The sequence below is a fragment of the Hippopotamus amphibius genome, chromosome 3 (assembly GCF_030028045.1).
Source record: "Hippopotamus amphibius kiboko isolate mHipAmp2 chromosome 3, mHipAmp2.hap2, whole genome shotgun sequence".
Taxonomy (NCBI): Eukaryota; Metazoa; Chordata; class Mammalia; order Artiodactyla; family Hippopotamidae; genus Hippopotamus; species Hippopotamus amphibius.
In genome coordinates this window covers 151,611,130-151,629,006 of record NC_080188.1, presented here as the reverse complement: position 1 = coordinate 151,629,006, position 17,877 = coordinate 151,611,130, and the positions used below count along the sequence as shown (strand labels likewise).

The window sequence follows — 17,877 nt, the reverse complement described above, 5'->3', positions numbered from 1 at the left end:
CAACTGACACCTCTGATATACAAAGGATCATGAGAGACTACTGCAAACAACTATATGTCAATAAAATGGACAACGTGGAAGACAGGGACAAATTCTTAGAAAAGTACAACCTTCTGAAACTGAACCAGGAAGAAATAGAAAATATGAACATACCAATCACAAGCACTGGAATTGAAATTGTGATTAAAAATCTGCCTTCAAATGAAAGCCCATGGCCAGATGGCTTCACAGGCGAATTCTATCAAACATTTACAGAAGAGCTAACACCTATCCTTCTCAAACGCTTCAAAAAAATAGCAGAAGGAGGAACATTCTAAAACTCATTCTACGAGGCCACCATCACCCAGATACCAAAAACAGACAAAGATGTCACAAAAAAAGAAAATTACATGCCAATATCACCGATGAATATAGATACAAAAATACTCAACAAAATACCAGCAAACAGAATCCAACAGCATATTAAAAGGATCATACACCATTATCAAGTGGGGTTTATCCCAGGAATGCAAGGATTCTTCAAAAATGCAAATAAATCAATGTTATATACCATATTAACAAATCAAAAGATAAAAACCATATGATAATCTCAAGAGATGCAGAAAAAGCTTTTGACAAAACTCAGCACCCATTTATGATAAAAACTCTAAAGAAAGTGGGCACAGAAGCAAACTACCTCAACATAATAAAAGCCATATATGACAAACCCACAGCTAACATCATTCTCAATGGTGAAAACCTGAAAGCATTCCCTCTAAGAATAGGAACAAAACAAGGGTGCCTACTCACACCACTATTATTCAACATCGTTTTGGAAGTTTTAGCCATGGCAATCAAAAGAAAAAGAAATAAAAGGAATCCAAATTGGAAAAGAAGAAGTAAAATTGTCACTTTTTGCAGATAACACAATAATATACAAAGAAAATTCTAAAGACAAAACCAGAAAACTACTAGAACTAGTTGGTGAATTTGGTAAAGTCGCAGGATACAAAATTAATACACAGAAATCTCTTGTATTCCTATACACTAACAGCAAAAAATCAGAAAGAGGAATTAAGGAAACACCACCATTTACTACTGCAACAAAAAGAATAAACCTAACTAAGGAGGCAAAAGACTTGTATGTATTAAACTATAAGACACTGATGAAAGAAATCAAAGATGATACAAACAGATGGAGAGATATACCATAATCTTGGATTGGAAGAATCAACATTGTCAAAATGACTATACTACCTAAAGCAATCTACAGATTCAATGCAATCACTATCAAATTACCAATGCATTTTTCACAGAACTAGAACAACAAATTTTACAAGCTGTATGGAAACCCAAAAGACCCCAAATAGCCAAAGCAATCTTAAGAAGGAAAAACGGAGCTGGAGCAATCAGGTTCCCTGACTTCAGACTATACTACAAGGCTACAGTGATCAAGACAGTATGGCACTGGCACAAAAACAAAAACATAGATCAATGGAACAGAATAGAGAGCCTAGAGATAAACCCACACACATATGGTCACCTTATCTTTGACAAAGGAGACGGGAATATACAATGAAGAAAAGACAGCCTCTTCGATATGTGGCGGTGGGAAAATTGGACAGCTACATGTAAAAGAATGAAATTAGAATGCTCCCTAACAACATACACAAAAATAAACTCAAAATGGATTAAAGATCCAAATGTAAGGCCAGACACAACAAAACTCTTAGAGCAAAACAGGCAGAACACTCTATGACATAATTTACAGCAAGATCCTTTTTGACCCACCACCTAGAGTAATGGAAATAAAAACAAAAATAAACACATGGGACCTAATGAAACTTAAAAGCTTTTGCACAGTGAAAGAAACCATAAACAAGACAAAAACACAGTCCTCAGAATGGGAGAAAATATTTGCCAATGAAGCAACTAACAAATGATTAATCTCCAAAATATACAAGCAGCTCAATATCAAAAAAAACCCAAACAACCCAGTCCAAAAACAGGCAGAAGACTTAGACATTTCTCCAAAGGAGATATACAGAGGGCCAACAAACACATGAAATCATGCTCAACAGCACTAATCATTAGAGAAATGCAAGTCAAAGCTAAATGAGGTATCACCTCACACTGGTCAGAACGGCCATCATCAAAGAATCTAAAAACAATAAACGCTGGAGAGGCTGTGGAGAAAAGGGAACCCCCTGCACTGTTGGTGGGAATGTAAATTGATACAGTCATTATGGAAAACAGTATGGAGTTTCCTTAAAAAACTAAAAATGGAACTACCATATGACCCAGCTATCCCACTCCTGGTATATACCCTGAGAAAACCGTAATTCAAAAAGATACATGTACCACAATGTTCACTGCAGCACTATTTACAATAGCCAGGACACGGAAGCAACCTAAATGTCCATCAACAGATGACTGGATAAAGAAGATGTGGCACATATATACAATGGAATATAAGTCATAGAAAGGAACAAAATTATTTTTAGTGAGGTGGATGGACCTAGAGTCTGTCATACAGAGTGAAGTAAGCCAGAAAGAGAAAAACAAATACCATATGCTAATGCATATATATAGAATCTAAAATAAAACAAAACAAAATGGTACTGATGAACCTAGTGGCCGGGCAAGAATAAAGATGCAGATGTAGAGAATGGGCTCAAGTACACAGAGTGGGAATGGGAAGCTGGGACAAAGTCAGAGAGTAGCAGTGACATATATACACTACCAAATGTAAACTAGATGGCTAGTGTGAAGCTCCTCCATAACACAGGGAGATCAACTTGATGCTTGTGATGACCTATGGGAGTGGGATAGGGAGGATGGGAGGGAGGCCCAAGAGGGAGGGGATATGGGGATATATGTATAAATACAGTTGATTCACTTTGTTGTACAGCAGACACTGGCACAATATTGTAAAGCAATTATGCTCCAATATAGATATGAAGAAAAAAAAGTAATAGGAGAAGCTTAATGACACAATTTAGTTTTATTGAATCACATAATTTATAACATCTAAAGATTTTGATGATCTTTTCTAAGGCAATTAATTTACTTAAATATTTAGTGAAAGCTACAGCAGCCTTTCAGTACTCATATATGCATGCTATCTCTTTTAAGGAACAGAATTAAGTAGATAAAATGAGGAAATCATAATATCCAACGTTTTTTGGCTTTTTTTTTCCCCAAACAACCACACATTCTTCTCAATCCATGCCTGCATTACAAAAGGCCGAGGTCATACAAGTCAAACAGCTTACAGTCCTAACAAGGAACAGACAACCATAGGGAGATTCTAATTGAACTGATTTGGGCTAGAAATTCTGTGAACAACATTAAGGTCTGAATTTTAATAAGCAAAAATTCAGGGGGAAAGTAGGGAGAGGACTACTCAAATGATCTATGAGAGGCAAGATACACGGAAAATTTTCTATACCACTTTACTTTGCCTAGCAACACGGTAATTCACATTTCCATACTGCTGAGTTCCTACAGTAACTCAAAGAAAACAATCTAATCTAGACAATCATTCTTTTACTTCTACATCTAAATAGAAATGATGATTCTCCAGTACTATAGGCAATGTCAATTGCATCAGGGGACCATACTACAATGCAGGAAATTATACAGAGAGATATGAACCCCAATTCCATTTTTTTTTTTTTTGGCCCAGATAACCAAGGCCACTTTTCCCTTTTCCCACTCTCCCTCATCTCAGTTTCTAGCACCAATTCTAAGGACCAATGCAACTTCTCTCAAGTTACAAAAAGTTGAAAAACACTTTAAGTGTTCTATTTAATTCTATCTGGCAAATATTTAGCAGCAAATATGAGGCACACATTGTACTCAGCAAGTATTAATTAGGCATGGCCCTGTTTTCAAGGAACTTATCACTGAGATGACATATAAAGGTATGGTAAGTATAACGACTAAAAAGAAACCACAAAGAATAAGTTCAGGAACAAATTATATACCACTAAAATACTAATCTAATAGCAACATTTGTTTCTGAGGCCGAAGAGTTAAAAAGGGTCTAGGAAAAAGCAGGCAGGACACTTGTGCCATCCCCACTTATCTGCACCACTGGGCCTCATGACATAGTACTCATACCTCAACTGATACCACTCTTATTTAACTGACACAGTTTTAAATTATAAAATACTAGCACTAGAAAAGACCTTCAAGTCTAGACTCTAGAATTCTAGTCTACCCTTTATACCTGAAAGACAGCTGCTAAATAAGGACCAGCAGTCATGATGCTAATTGCAACCAAGGAGAAAGCAATAACTATTTAGTAATATTAGACCTATAGAAAACAGGTGATGGTTAAGAAAGCAGGAAATGAAAAATGCTGTTTTCCCTGATTTTTATAGTGTGTTTGACACTTAAAAAAAAATGTTAAAAAAATAAGGTAATTTTCACATTGAAATGAAAATGAAATGTATTGCATATATACTGTGTGGATGGGCCAGGGAAAATAACAGTTATTTTCAAAGGACAAGTGGAAAAAAGAATTTTTCAACTGAAATAAAATTATTTAGCAAATTTAGGGCACATTTATATATCCTCAATGTCTGAATTTCAGCCCTTCATACACAGGGTTAGAGCCCACTGCCCTACTCCATTCATCATTCCCCCTTGCAATGCCTTAGTCATTCACAGTGTGCTAGGGAAAAAAAGACGGAAGGAATCCTCTCTGGATGGATCCCAAGTACTGCAGAGGCCACAGGAAAGACATGTGTCTATGGCCCATTGCTATAATTCTTAAAATATTTAAGGTCCCTTTTCAGCTGGTGAGGATCCAGGCATTCTATAGCTCCTGGATGAAAATTCCAAAGTATCTCACTGTCGATCAAGAAATGAATATTTTATCTTAATAACATCATGCCCCAGCAGCAATACTAATTGTGGGATTATGATCAAGGCATGCCATAGCCTCCGTTCCCTCAGCTATGAAATAAAGTTATCCGTGCAGACAATCCTGAAGTTTCCATCAAGCTATTTTATCTCATAAAACTGAACAGATCAATGCAGTGAGTGTGGACTGACTTTCTTCCATGATATTGCAAGAGACAGAAAGGTAAATGCAGTGTTTGGGACAGGAAAGGATTAAGCAGACATAAACACACAAATAGGGCAGGATATGAAGGAAAGAACCTGAGGTACCAAGGCCCAATATCATAGGTGTCTTTATAATCTGCGGCAAACCAGGAGGAGCCTAGAATGGCCCAACTGCAAGTTCCCTTCCCCGGGATGCTCCCACAGGTAAGGTCCCCAGTCTAAACAAACTACCCTCCTCATCACAGAGAGCAGACACAATATCTGCTTAACTCTGAATAGTGTGTTTCCGTTCCCTGCCAGCCCCTGGAAATATTCAAACAAGCGCATAGGAACCAGAGATCACCTGAACCTCTTGTTACTACAAAGGCTACCACCTACATTGCCTTCTTGTTCACTCTGTTCCAAAGTGCAGCCTTCACATGCTCTATGTGGTACTGTTCTCCTCTGCCAGGCTGTTAGTGTATATGTTTAATAAACTGCTTTTGATCTCACTATCCAGCGTCAGGTGCCATGTGTTCAGCCATCCCATAATTTTAGGATGGTTGGTAATCCCTCCCTCACCAATAAGGCGAAGAAAAGGCAATCAAAGCAAACCCACGGGCAAAGTTAAAGCATTCAGTTGATTCTGATTATCCCTGAGGTGGTCTGATATAGGGTATCCAGGAAGGCAGCAGAAGCCAAGAAGATGCAGAGAAATTTTCTATAGGCACGTGGAGAACAGCCATGGGAGGTGTTCCCAGAGGCAGTCCTACAAGATCAACATCTATCCTCAGGATGCAGTCAGGGCAAAAGGGTGGGGTTGGGGGAAGGGCTCCAAGATGTGCCTGAATGGGTTAGACAAACAAGGGAAAGAAAGGAGCTGGATGTGTTATAAGGACCCTTAAAGCATAGGGTAACAAATATAAAAGAGTCAACAATATACACGGGATGGACATTTAGTCTCAGGAAAAAAAAAAAAACTCTGATTACTCAGGTTGAATCATGGGGTAAAATATTAGCATCCAGATCACAGAGATCCAGAGTCACCTGAGTACTAGAGAAGAACAATTTATATTCACCTCCCTCTTGATCCTCCCTGCCTTTCAATGCACAAGACAGCCTGGTTCCCAGGGGCTGGAATAGAGGTGATCTGTAGAGGGTGTTTGTGAACACAAGGTTTTGTGAACCACAAAATTCAGAATTCTCCACCTAGGACTGCAGAGCCTCAGAGCCATTTGCCATTCTTCTGACTTTACCTCATTTAAGTCATTATTGTTCTGAGAATTAACACCAAATTTTTAAGACTGTTATTCACCTATTTTAGAAACTATTATGCAGCTTCTACACATAGCTCTGGTTTCATGCCAGGTCTCTATGATTGCAAAATAACTGGAAGTGCCTCATTAAGTTTGTTAGCTAAACCCCAAGGACTGGGGAATTGCATGTTGTCAAGATCACACACTGACTCCACTGCTTGATTTTTGAAAGTGGTTTTTATCAGGATTATCTTGGCTCCATATCTGGCTAAATCTCTCCATTACTTTTCCTTTATTTAAAAACGCTCAGGCATATACCCAGAGAAAACCATAATTCAAAAAGATTCGTGTACCACAATGTTCATTGCAGCATTATTTACAATAGCCAGGACATGGAAGCAACCTAAATGTCCATTGACAGATGAATGGATAAAGAAGATGTGGCACATAAATACAATGGAATATTACTCAGCAATAAAAAGGAGTGAAATTGACTTATCTGTAGTGAGATGGATGGACCTAGAGTCTGTCATACAGAGTCAAGTAAGTCAGAAAAAGAAGAACAAATACCGTATGCTAACACATATATGTGGAATCTAAAAAAAAAAAATGGTCTTGATGAACTCAGCGGTAGAGGAAGAAAAAAGACGCAGAGGCAGAGAACAGACTTGAGGACATGGGGATGTGGGGAAAGAGAAGCTGGAACAAACTGAAAGAGCAGTATCGACATTTATACACTACCAAGTCTAAAACAGAGAGCTAGTGGGAAGCAACTGTCCAACACAGGGAGATCAACTCGATAACTGCTGATGACCTAGGGGGTGGGATAGGGAGGGTGGGAGGGATGCTCAGGAGGGAGGCTCAAGAGAGAGTGGATATGGGGATATATGCGTAAATACAGCTGATTTACTTTGTTGTACAGTGGAAACTGGCACAAGACTGTAAAGCTATTATACTCCAATAAAGATTGAAAAAATAAAATAAAATAAAAACTCCAGTTCTTAGTCACTCATGAACACCCCATTTCTCGAGCCTTCTCATTTGGAGTCAGGCCTATTTCACTTGTATGTTATCCTCCCTCAAGACAGAATAGAGAACTTCCGTGCAGTCTTCTGTAGTCTTCCACAATTTGTGGAACCAAGGTCCATAGCTGAAACTTTCATTCATTCATTCATTCAAGTAATATTTATTTGTGGCACACCTAATATTTTTAAAACATTGGATAGAAACTTCAGGAACATAGTGAAAAGCAGAATTTTATTTTAAGGAGTATAAGCAAGCCTTTTGGATATATTGGGTTGGCCAAAAAGTTCATTCAGGTTTCTGGTAGCATTGTACAGAAAACCCTGAATGAACTTTTTGGCCAACCCAATAAAATGTGACAACAAAATCAAGACAAATCCTTTCTTCCTTTCCCTCAAACCTCCTTAGATCTTGGATCTGGCATTGTATTTATGAAAACAGCCCTATAATTCAGACCTTTGTTCTCTGTATGTGCCATGATTAAGTAAGTCAATGATCTTACTTACTGGACCATATGATCCAGTAATCCCACTCCTGGGCATCTACCCAAAGAAAACCATAATCCCAAAAGAAACATGTACCATAATGTTTATTGCAGCACTATTTACAATAGCCAGGACATGGAAGCAACCGAAATGCCCTTCAACAAATGAATGGATAAAGAAGATGTGGCATATATATACAATGGAATATTACTCAGCTATAAAAAGGGATGAGATGGAGCTATATGTCATGAGGTGGATAGACCTACAGTCTGTCATACAGAGTGAAGTAAGTCAGAAAGACAAATATTGTATGCTAGCTCACATATATGGAATCTAAAAATGGTACTGATGAACTCAGTGACAAGACAAGAACAAGGACGCAGATGCAGAGAATGGACTGGAGAACTCGAGGTTTGAGGGGGGCGGGGGGTGAAGGGGAAGCTGAGATGAAGCAAGAGAGTAGCACAGACATATATATACTACCAAGTGTAAAATAGATAGCCAGCAGGAAGTTGTTATATAACAAAGGGAGTTCAACTCGAGGATGGAAGATGACTTAGAGGACTGGGACGGGGAGGGTGGGGGGGACTCGAGGGAGGGTGGGGGGGAAGTCGAAGGAGGGAGGGAATACGGGAATATGTGTATAAAAACAGATGATTGAACTTGGTGTACCCCCCAAAAAATAATAAATTTAAAAAAAAAGACTTGCTGCAAGATAGTGTTGTGTACACCAAAAAAAAAAAAAAAAAAAAAAAAAGTAAGTCAAGTCTGTGTTCCACTAATCCAACAAATCAGAAAATCATTGCCAACACACTCTCTCATTTTTCTTTACCTGGAGACCTCTGCCCCAGAGTTTCTGTCTGTCTCCAGAGTTTCTGTCTGTCTCCAGGCTGGACTGGGTGCTCACCAAGCCAACTGGCACAGCTGCTCTGCACCTGTCCTCAGACACTTTCTGAGGTTGGGATCTTGCTTTCAGGATCTTGGGTTCATTTCTCGTACCTTCTCCCCTTTTCCAGCATCTTCCTCAAAAAAGAATGCATAACAGGTAGATTTGGGGCCTCCTGCCTGTCTGAAAATGCCTTTATTCCTTCCTCATCTGTCATGGAGGGTCTGACTGTATTCAGAATTCTAGTTAGATGACTGTGACCAGGTCACACCATTGTTCTTCATAACTCTGAAGGGACTGGTCCATTGACTTCTAGTGGATCAGGTTGCTGCTAAGAAGCCTGATCCAATTCCTACTCCTAGTCCTTCATTTGGACCTATTTTTTCTCTTTAGTGTTCTAAAAATTCACAATGATTTGCCTTGATTTTTCTCTTTCAATTTCTGGCGCTGGCCGCTTGGCAGTTCTTCCCCTCTAGAGACATATTACTTGGTTTGAGGAATTATTCTCACATTACTGTTTCACTCATTTCTTTGCCCATGTTATCTCTATCCTCTCGCTATAGAACTTCCAGTAGATACATGTCAGAGTCCCAGTTTTCATCTTTCCTCTCCAGCTGTCAACTTCTTTGTTTCTTATTTTACTTCCTAGCAAAAATCAACTTTCATTTAACTTTTTTTAAAGTACCACATATTTTTAATTTCAAACAGCTCTTTCCTGCTCTCTGATTTCTCTTTTTAGTATAGAATACATTGAAACCTCTATTATCTCTCTGAGGCTGTTATGAGATTTTTTTTGAAGTGTTCTTTTTCCTACACTTTTTTTGTTTGTTTGTTTTCTCTGTTTACACTTTTTACAATTTAATTTCAGTTTATCTGCATGCTTTTTTTTTCCAGAGGTTGTTCTAAAATGTTGTCTGAGTCTGAAATATTTCTAAGATTATTTCCTGTCATTCATATTTACAGCTAAAATGTTAACAAGTTGATTGGACCTTTGTGTGTACTGGTGGTCTTGCCAATTGGTGGTTGGACAATCTGGCAGTGAGAAGCATTTTTATTGGCATCTCCCCTCCCCAAAAGTCACTGTCTGGTGGCCTTTTCTTCTCTCTTACAGAAGAGATTCATCAGAGCTCCTGCTTGCCGTTTGGCATTCCAAGAGCAGAGCAAAGAAAGGAGTTGGGGTTCCCCATGTTCAATGTGCAGACTCTGGCTTAATTCCCTTCATTCAGCCCTGTGCCTCTCCTCACCCTAGAGCAGGGTTTCTCAACCTCAGCACCAATGACATTTGGGGCTAGACAATCCTTTGCTATGAGAGGCCATCCTGTGCATTGCTAGGCTCTTTAGCCTCTAACCACTAGATGCCAGAAGCCTCCCCAAATTGTGACAACTAAAATGTCTCTAGATATTAACAAATATCCCCCAGAGGGTGGGGAGCAAAATAGCCCCTGCTTGAGAACACAGGCCTGCAACGTGCCTGGGCTCCCTGAAGCAACAGTTTCTCCGGTCTGTTTTTCCAGCTGTAGATTTCTAGGCTCCTACAGAAGCAAGGGTAGGGGTGGCTGCCTGGCACTATAGGGTATGGGAGGGAAAGTGGAGGTTTAAATGCTACATGTAGATTGATTTTCCTACAGTCTTACCTTGTATTTTATCCCTTCTGTCTGTGGTACCTGGAGCCTCCAATCATGCTGCCTTTCTGGGAATCTGTGGAGTGTTGCTTGATGACATCTATAGGCATAAATTACAGCTTCATCTCACTGTTAATTGAGTCCCCACTCCTCCATCCTCTTTACATATTCCATAAATGTGTGGGCACCTCTAGCCCACTCCTGACGTCTCTCCTTCCTCTTCACTACTGAACTTTACTTTTATGCCTTACACCAGCATCTAAGTGGACTTTTAGAAGGGAACTAAGGTGAACCACATGTTCAAAGCTCCATGCTCAACTAGAAACCTGTACTATTATCTTGAAACTTTGACTCTTTGTTTAGATAAATATATAAGAAATTTCTTCAGTAGCTATGGAAAAATACAACGTCTGAGGACGCCAGCAAGCAAAAACAAACCTGAAACAAGACTGGATTCAACGACCCATTTCACTCCCAGGGGTCCTCAAGTAAGGACTCCTGCTGAGTCATGTATTTTTATCTTGATAGATTCTACCAGGTAGACATGGTAATACAACAGTCACATAATTTTCCAAAGCTTTTTCCAGGAATAATTGCCAGAAATATGCATTCAGCTTGTCTGTTCACATGCCTCTGGTCAGATTTAGAAAGCAAGGAAAAGGGTAAAGAAAAGATTGAGTCAAAGTGATTGAAAAAAAGAGAAAATAGAAACAAAAATTTTAAAAGAATGAAAAGTGATTCTGATGATAAATGGGAGATCTGCTATTCTTTGAACCATAAATACATTTCCCCAATCTAAATGCATCATAGGTATCCCACATTAGACCTGTTTTCAAACTTAATCTATGGATTTTCCAGTAGAATTTTACACTACTGCCTGAACAATACAAGAACAAATCCTGCATTGTAAACCATTCTAGCCATTTAGGGCCATGGACTCAAAAGTAGTTGGCAAACTTAGGGCGTTATGAAGCTGAGTTAGAAATAGCTGATTCTTTCTGAACATCGTTACTTTTGGCAGTGCAATTATCAGCAAGTGAAATGAGCTGGATAGCACATAAGAACAGATATAAGTTTGTTTTTTAAATAAACTGAAAGACCGTGAGTATTATGAAGTCTTAGTTAATTCACCTCACTTCCTTTAGAACTGGTTTAAGCCTCACCCTCTCTGGGAGGCCTACTGTGCCAGCCCTGCCAGACTCCACTGGCTCCACTGATGAATGCCTGTCTCTGCCTCCTTGACTACCCTCAAGGGTCCTAGCTGTAAAATGGCAGTCCCTCCCACAGGGCCAATTCCTACTGAAATTCTCCACTTCGGTGGACAGGCAGAATAAGGCTAAGGACATTGTATGGCACGAGCAAGTCCATGCCTTTGGCCTAACAAGCACCATATTTAAAACTGGACACTGGAACAACAGAAGTGTATTTCTTCCATCTATCTTGGGGTGCAGAAAAACTCCTCTTTTAACGATCTTGGGGTCATTTGTTTTTTGCATTGCAAATCTTACAAAGATAAAACTTCATCCTAAATCTACTTACACTTATTTTTTTTGTGCTTGATTATACATTTAATTTTATTGATTTAAAATTAGATTTTTTATTCTTTAACTTTAAACATAGTATCCAGAATTTGCTAACTTCTTTTTTTTTTTATATTTAGAGTGTACAATTTGGTATCCAAGTCTCCCAATTCATTCCCCCCAAACCCTCCCTGCTTTCCCCACTTGGTGTCCACGTGTTTGTTCTCTACACCTGTGTCTCTATTTCTGCCTTGCATTTCCTCTTTCATAGTTGTTAGCATTTGCCTTATGTATTGAGGTGCTCCTATATTGGGTGCATATATATTTATAATTATCTCCTCTTCTTGGATTGATCCCTTGATCTTTATGTAATATCCTTTCTTGTCTCTTGTAACATTTTTTATTTTAAAGTCTATTTTATCTGAGTATTGCTAGTCCACCTTTTCTTTGATTTTCCTTTGCATGGAATATCTTTTTCCATCCCCTCACTTTCAGTCTGTATGTGTGCCTAGGTCTGAAGTGGGTCTCTTTGAGACAGCACATATATGGGTCTTGTTTTTGTATCCATTCAGCCAGTCTGTGTCTTCTGGTTGGTGCATTCAGTCCATTTACATTCAAGGTAATTATCAATATGTATGTTCCTATCACCATTTTCTGAATTGTTTTGTTTTTGTAGGTCCTTCTCTTCTCTTATGTTTCCTGCTTAGAGAAGTTCCTTTAGCATTTGTTGTAGGGCTGGTTTGGTGGTGCTGAATTCTCTTAGCTGTTGCTTGTCTGTAAAGCTTTTGATTTCTCCATCGAATCTGAATGAGATCCTTCCTGAGTAGAGTATTCCTGGTTGTAGGTTCTTCCCTTTCATCACTTGAAATATATCATGCCACTCCCTTCTGGCTTGCAGAGTTTCTGCTGAGAAATCAGCTGTTAACCTGATAGGAGTTCCCTTGTATGTTATTTGTCGTTTTTCCCTTGTTGCTTTTAATAACATTTCTCTGTCTTTAATTTTTGTCAGCTTGACTACTATATGTCTTGGCATGTTTCTCCTTGGATTTATCCTGCCTGGGACTCTCTGCGCTTCCTGGACTTGGGTAGCTCTTTTCTTTCCCATGTTAGGGAAGTTTTCAACTAGAATCTCTTCCAATATTTTCTCAGGTCCTTTCTCTCTCTCTTCTCCTTCTGGGACCCCTATAATGCGAACGTTGGTGCGTTTAACATTGTCCCAGAGGTCTCTTAGGCTGTCTTCAGTTCTTTTCATTCTTTATTCTTTTCTGCATCAGTGATGATTACCATTCTGTCTTCCAGGTCACTTATTCGCCCTTCTGCCTCAGTTAATCTGCTATTGGTTCCTTCTAGTGTATTTTTCATTTCAGTTATGGTGTTGCATATCTCTGTTTGTTTGCTCTTTAATTCTTCTAGGTCTTTGGTAAACTTTTCGATCTTTGCATCCAGTCTTTTTTCAAAGTCCTGGATCATCTTCACTATCATTATTCTGAATTCTTTTTCTGTAAGGGTGCCTATCTCCTCTTCATTTAGTTGTTTTTCTGGGGTTTCATCCTGTCCCTTCATCTGGTACAAAGTCCTCTGCTTTTTCATTTTCTCTATCTTTCTGTGGCTGTGGTTTTCAGTTCTGCAAGATGAAATACTGCTGATACTGCTTGATACTGCTGTCTGCCCTCTTGTCTAAACTTATTTTTTTTAACAGACAAAATTTAAGCCATATCCCCATGGCCTACATGAAAACTAAAGCAATTTTTCCCAACCTGGTGGCCTTGGAAAGTGTACTGATACCTCAAACATCAACTGCCTGTCTTAGTAAAGAAAACTTTAAGTTTAACTTACTTTAAAGAAATTTTAACCTAGTTTAAAGAAAACTCCACCAATTGAAGCTCTAGTGAATATGCTTTTCACTCTTCAAGTAGGTTATTGTCCTGGGTCATGAGAAGTACAGAAGACCTGACATTCAGAATGACTATGAAGTAACATTCATAGAAATAAAACTCCCCATTCAGACATTTAACAAATGTCTCTTTTGCCTTCTGCAATTCTATTTAAAATATCACCACAGTGGCTGAAGCATTCATCATCTCACTTTTGACCTATGTGGAAAATTAACCTGTGTATTTTCTGCTGGTGGAAACTAATCTGGCTAAAATGTTTCTTTTAAAATGTGAATTTAAAAGTGCAAAACTGTAAATAGTTCTTATAACCTTTAAAATTATTATTATCCTCACCCAAAGATGACCTCAGAGCTTCCCGATGAGCTTGACTAGAGAGACAAATAAAGAATCTTTCCTGAATTAACATTTTTATATCTCAAAAGGTTAAAAAAAGGAAATCAGAATGAAAATGCGTCCAGGTACTCCCATAGTTCAAACTATTCCCACTAAATGCATGAAGACCTGCCAATATCTTCCCATAGCAGAATATGCCAATCACCTCTTGCAATGGCCTACTCAAGGTCATATGATCTCACTCCTGCTGACCTCTATACACTATTTCCCACAGCTTACCCCTCACTGGCTTCCTGACACCCTCAAACACACCAGGATTACTACCAATTTAGGGCTTTTGTTTGTTTTGTCACCCTAGAAGGCTCTCAACTATATTTTACCATGGCTAATGATTTCTGCTCAAATTATGCTAATCTCATGTAAGCATTCCTTGAATACCCAATCTGAAAAGAAGTTCTAAACCCCATCTATATATCCAGTCTTTCTCCAGATCTTTTGTCAAGGTCTTTAATCAATTTTGAAAAATTCTCAGCTACTCTCTCTTCAAATATTTCTTTTCTCTCTGCTCTTCTCTTCTTTTTCCATAGGTTCTAATTACCTACGATTAGACCATTTGAAATCTTCCCCTGGTTTCAAGCAGCTTGTTTCACTTTTTTCCTCTTTTTTTTTTTTTTTTCTCCTTATTTTATAGTTTGGATCATTTGTTCACTTTTCACTTGTTCAGGTTTACTAATCCTTTCCTCTATCTGCTATAAAGTTCATCAAGTAATTTTTTTATTTTTTATTTTGTAGTTTTCACTTCTAGCATAGTCTTTTGGCTCTTTTTTTTAATAGTTTCTATCTCTCTGCAGAAATTTCCTGTATGTTTACATATTTTGTCTACTTTTCCACTGGTCCTTTAACATATATATCATGGGCTTATTAAAATCTGTTTGATAATTCCATCATCTAACAGTCCACCCCTTAGTCCACTCTTACTATTTCCTCTCTTGATGTCGAGTCATTTTCCCTATCTCTCTGCATACTTCATAAACTTTTATTGTGGTTCAGACATTGTAGGTAAAATGATATTAGAGACTATAGTAAATAATAGTAATTCCTAAGAAAGGAAGCACTCCTTCTTCTGTTGGGGCTGAGTTAGGACAATCTGTAGTTGAGATGTGTCTTGGCTAAAGTTTAGCTTTAGTCAGATTTAGTTATGCACTGGCTTCAAAAGTTTAAAGACATGATTAGGACTTTCCCCTCAACAAGACTGGGCCACTGACAAGTCTCTAGGAATACTGTTCTGCTTTAGCACTCAGCCACCAAATTTTCAAGCTCTGAGAAATCTCTACCTACTTTTCAGTTCATCTTCCAGCTTTTTTTTTTTTTTTTTTGGCCTCTAGGGAGTTATCTTTTTTCGCCAGTCCCATTTATAGCTTTGTGTACCTCAAGGTATCTCTCTTAGTACTACTACCTGAACACTAGCCTTCAGAAGGCTTTTACCGTACATTCTGTAAAATCCCCAATTACTCTAGTGAGATGATATCAGCTTTCTTGCCCCACTCCCAGCCTTTAGGGGGCTACTATAGTGTACCAGACGAAGGTCTAAAATGCCTGAGAGAGACTTGTCTTATCTCTCCTGCCCTATCCCTAGCCTTCAGTAGTCTTCTGCCTTGTATTTAAGAAAGGCCTGTCACATCTCAGGGATAAATTCATTCAGCAAACTTGCTCTGATACCATTATTTGGCATTGTACCTCTGTACAATTGGTGAAGGTCCCTGGAAAAGAGTTGGCAGATGGATGCAGATATGCTGTGTCTGGAGCTTCTTGGAATTCTAATCCTTCATGCCAACTCACATGCAACTGTCAAAAGCTAAAGTGATTTCCCTTTATCCTTTTGTCTATGGTAGATTTTTCCTCTCCTACTGATCAACCAAGAATGAAAGCAACTATGGGACGCCCCTCTCATAGAAACAGCCTGTCACTTTCTGGAATTTAGTTAATTCAGCTTTCTTTTCTTACTGAGCTTTGATGGATTTGAAAGGTTACAATATTGTAGAGTATCTGGATTGATGTCAAAATTAGTGTGGGAGTGATAGTGTCTTGTAACTTCTTACATCCATCCAGAAATCTCCTTCATCTTTATATTTTCAGCATCTAGACTGGTGCTGATACTTGGTAGCCACTAAAACTTTTTCTGAATGTGTAAAATGAGGAGACACCAAATTGGCTATATTACACAGACACCTAACTGAACAAAGATTAATTAAACTAAACTTTCCATGAATTTTTTGAAGAGGCAAAGACTGCACAAATAACAGAACTATTTAAATTAATTTTAGTAACGATGCCATTCTAAGGCAACTTTATACCCGGAACGAATATTATTTATTATGATTTTATAACATGGGTATTTGTAGAAATTTTACAGATGAAGAAATACCAGTGTAATCTATGCAGATGATTATGACATTAACTGAGAAAGCTAAAGTAAACTCTAACGTATTTTAAGTGGAAAATATAGAAATTAAGTTAGAAAGATTTTAATGGATGGTTTAAACTGGCTTATTACTCATGACTTTTCCAGTTTTAAAATGAATACAATTATATTACTAGTAAAACCTCATTACTGCCCATGGAAATGTCCGGTGGTCACATTCAGTATTTCCTCCCACTCTCATGACTGACAATGGAAAATTGCAAGCCTAGGTTTCCCCTGGTTTATATTAAGCTGAGAAATTATACTAAATTATCTGTATCACTCACCTTCTAAATATGTTCTTTCAGATTATACCACAACCAGAGCACTGAAAAGACATTTACTTATATAGGATGGATTGATTATTCAAGTTAACTTGGGCATGCTCCTATATTATCTGGATAGCCACATGGTTTATTGACAGAAGTGAGAAGGGTCAGAGCAGTGTACTATGAGTGTACTTATGGCATCAAATACCATAGGCAAGCCAGGGCTGGTTCAGCAGAACAATTTTTTAGATCTCCCTCACCACAAAGACTGAATATGGCTGACAATTCAGCTCTGGTTGGGGAAACAGAATGGATTTACTTAGAAAGACACTTCAGAAGTGGCCGTAGTCATAAATGAAAGCCACAGTCAGCAACAATCCTTTGACCCAGGACAGATAAGACATTGCTCGGTAGCTACTAATTCATATGCTGACCCAAGGAAGCTGTCTAATTTTTCAATTTGAGGAAAGGTGATATTTAGTAGGAAAAGTTTATGAAATTAGTTATTTGCTTCCTTAAAAACATGTTATAACACACCCGTAACAGGATATGTGTTTATACATTCTTAGCCTTGGTCATCTTGGCAGCTTCCTATTTGCATCTTATATTTTTGAGGACCTTTTTTTAAATTTTTATTTTATAATGGAGTAACAATGTTGATTGTTACGACAATCAACATTTTATTTTATAATGGAGTAACAATGTTGATTAACAATGTTGTGTTAGTTTCAGGTGTACAGCAAAGTGATTCAGTTATACCTATACATGTATCTATTCTTTTTCAAATTCTTTTCCCATTTAGGTTATTACAGAATATTGAACAGCGTTCCCTGTGCTATACAGTAAGTCCTTGTTGGTTTTCAATTTTAAATACTGTGTACATGTCAATCCCAAACTCCCAGTCTATCTTTCCCCCCTACCCTTCCCCCCCCACCGCCCCGGTAACCAGAAGTTCGTTTTCTGAGTCTCTTTCTGTTTTATAAATAAGTTCATGTGTATCATTTTTTAAAGATTCCACATATAAGTGATATTTATATGGTATCTGCCTTTCTCTGTCTGACTTCCTTCACTTAGTATGATAATGTCCAGGTCC

The 17,877-nt window shown here is 38.2% G+C and overlaps 1 protein-coding gene across 8 annotated transcripts in view; it reads right to left on the bottom strand.

Annotated features, from left to right (window-relative positions):
• Positions 1-17,877, bottom strand: part of RGS7 (regulator of G protein signaling 7) — a 650,352-nt gene that overhangs the window by 545,573 nt on the left and 86,902 nt on the right. For 5 of the 8 annotated variants that reach the window (XM_057728889.1, XM_057728892.1, XM_057728888.1 and 2 more), the window contains exon 2: positions 10,319-10,406. The exons of the other annotated variants lie outside the window; for them this stretch is intronic. In XM_057728889.1, coding sequence (XP_057584872.1) covers positions 10,319-10,406 — 88 coding nt within the window. The remainder of the gene's footprint in view (positions 1-10,318; positions 10,407-17,877) is intronic. 8 annotated transcript variants of the gene reach the window in all.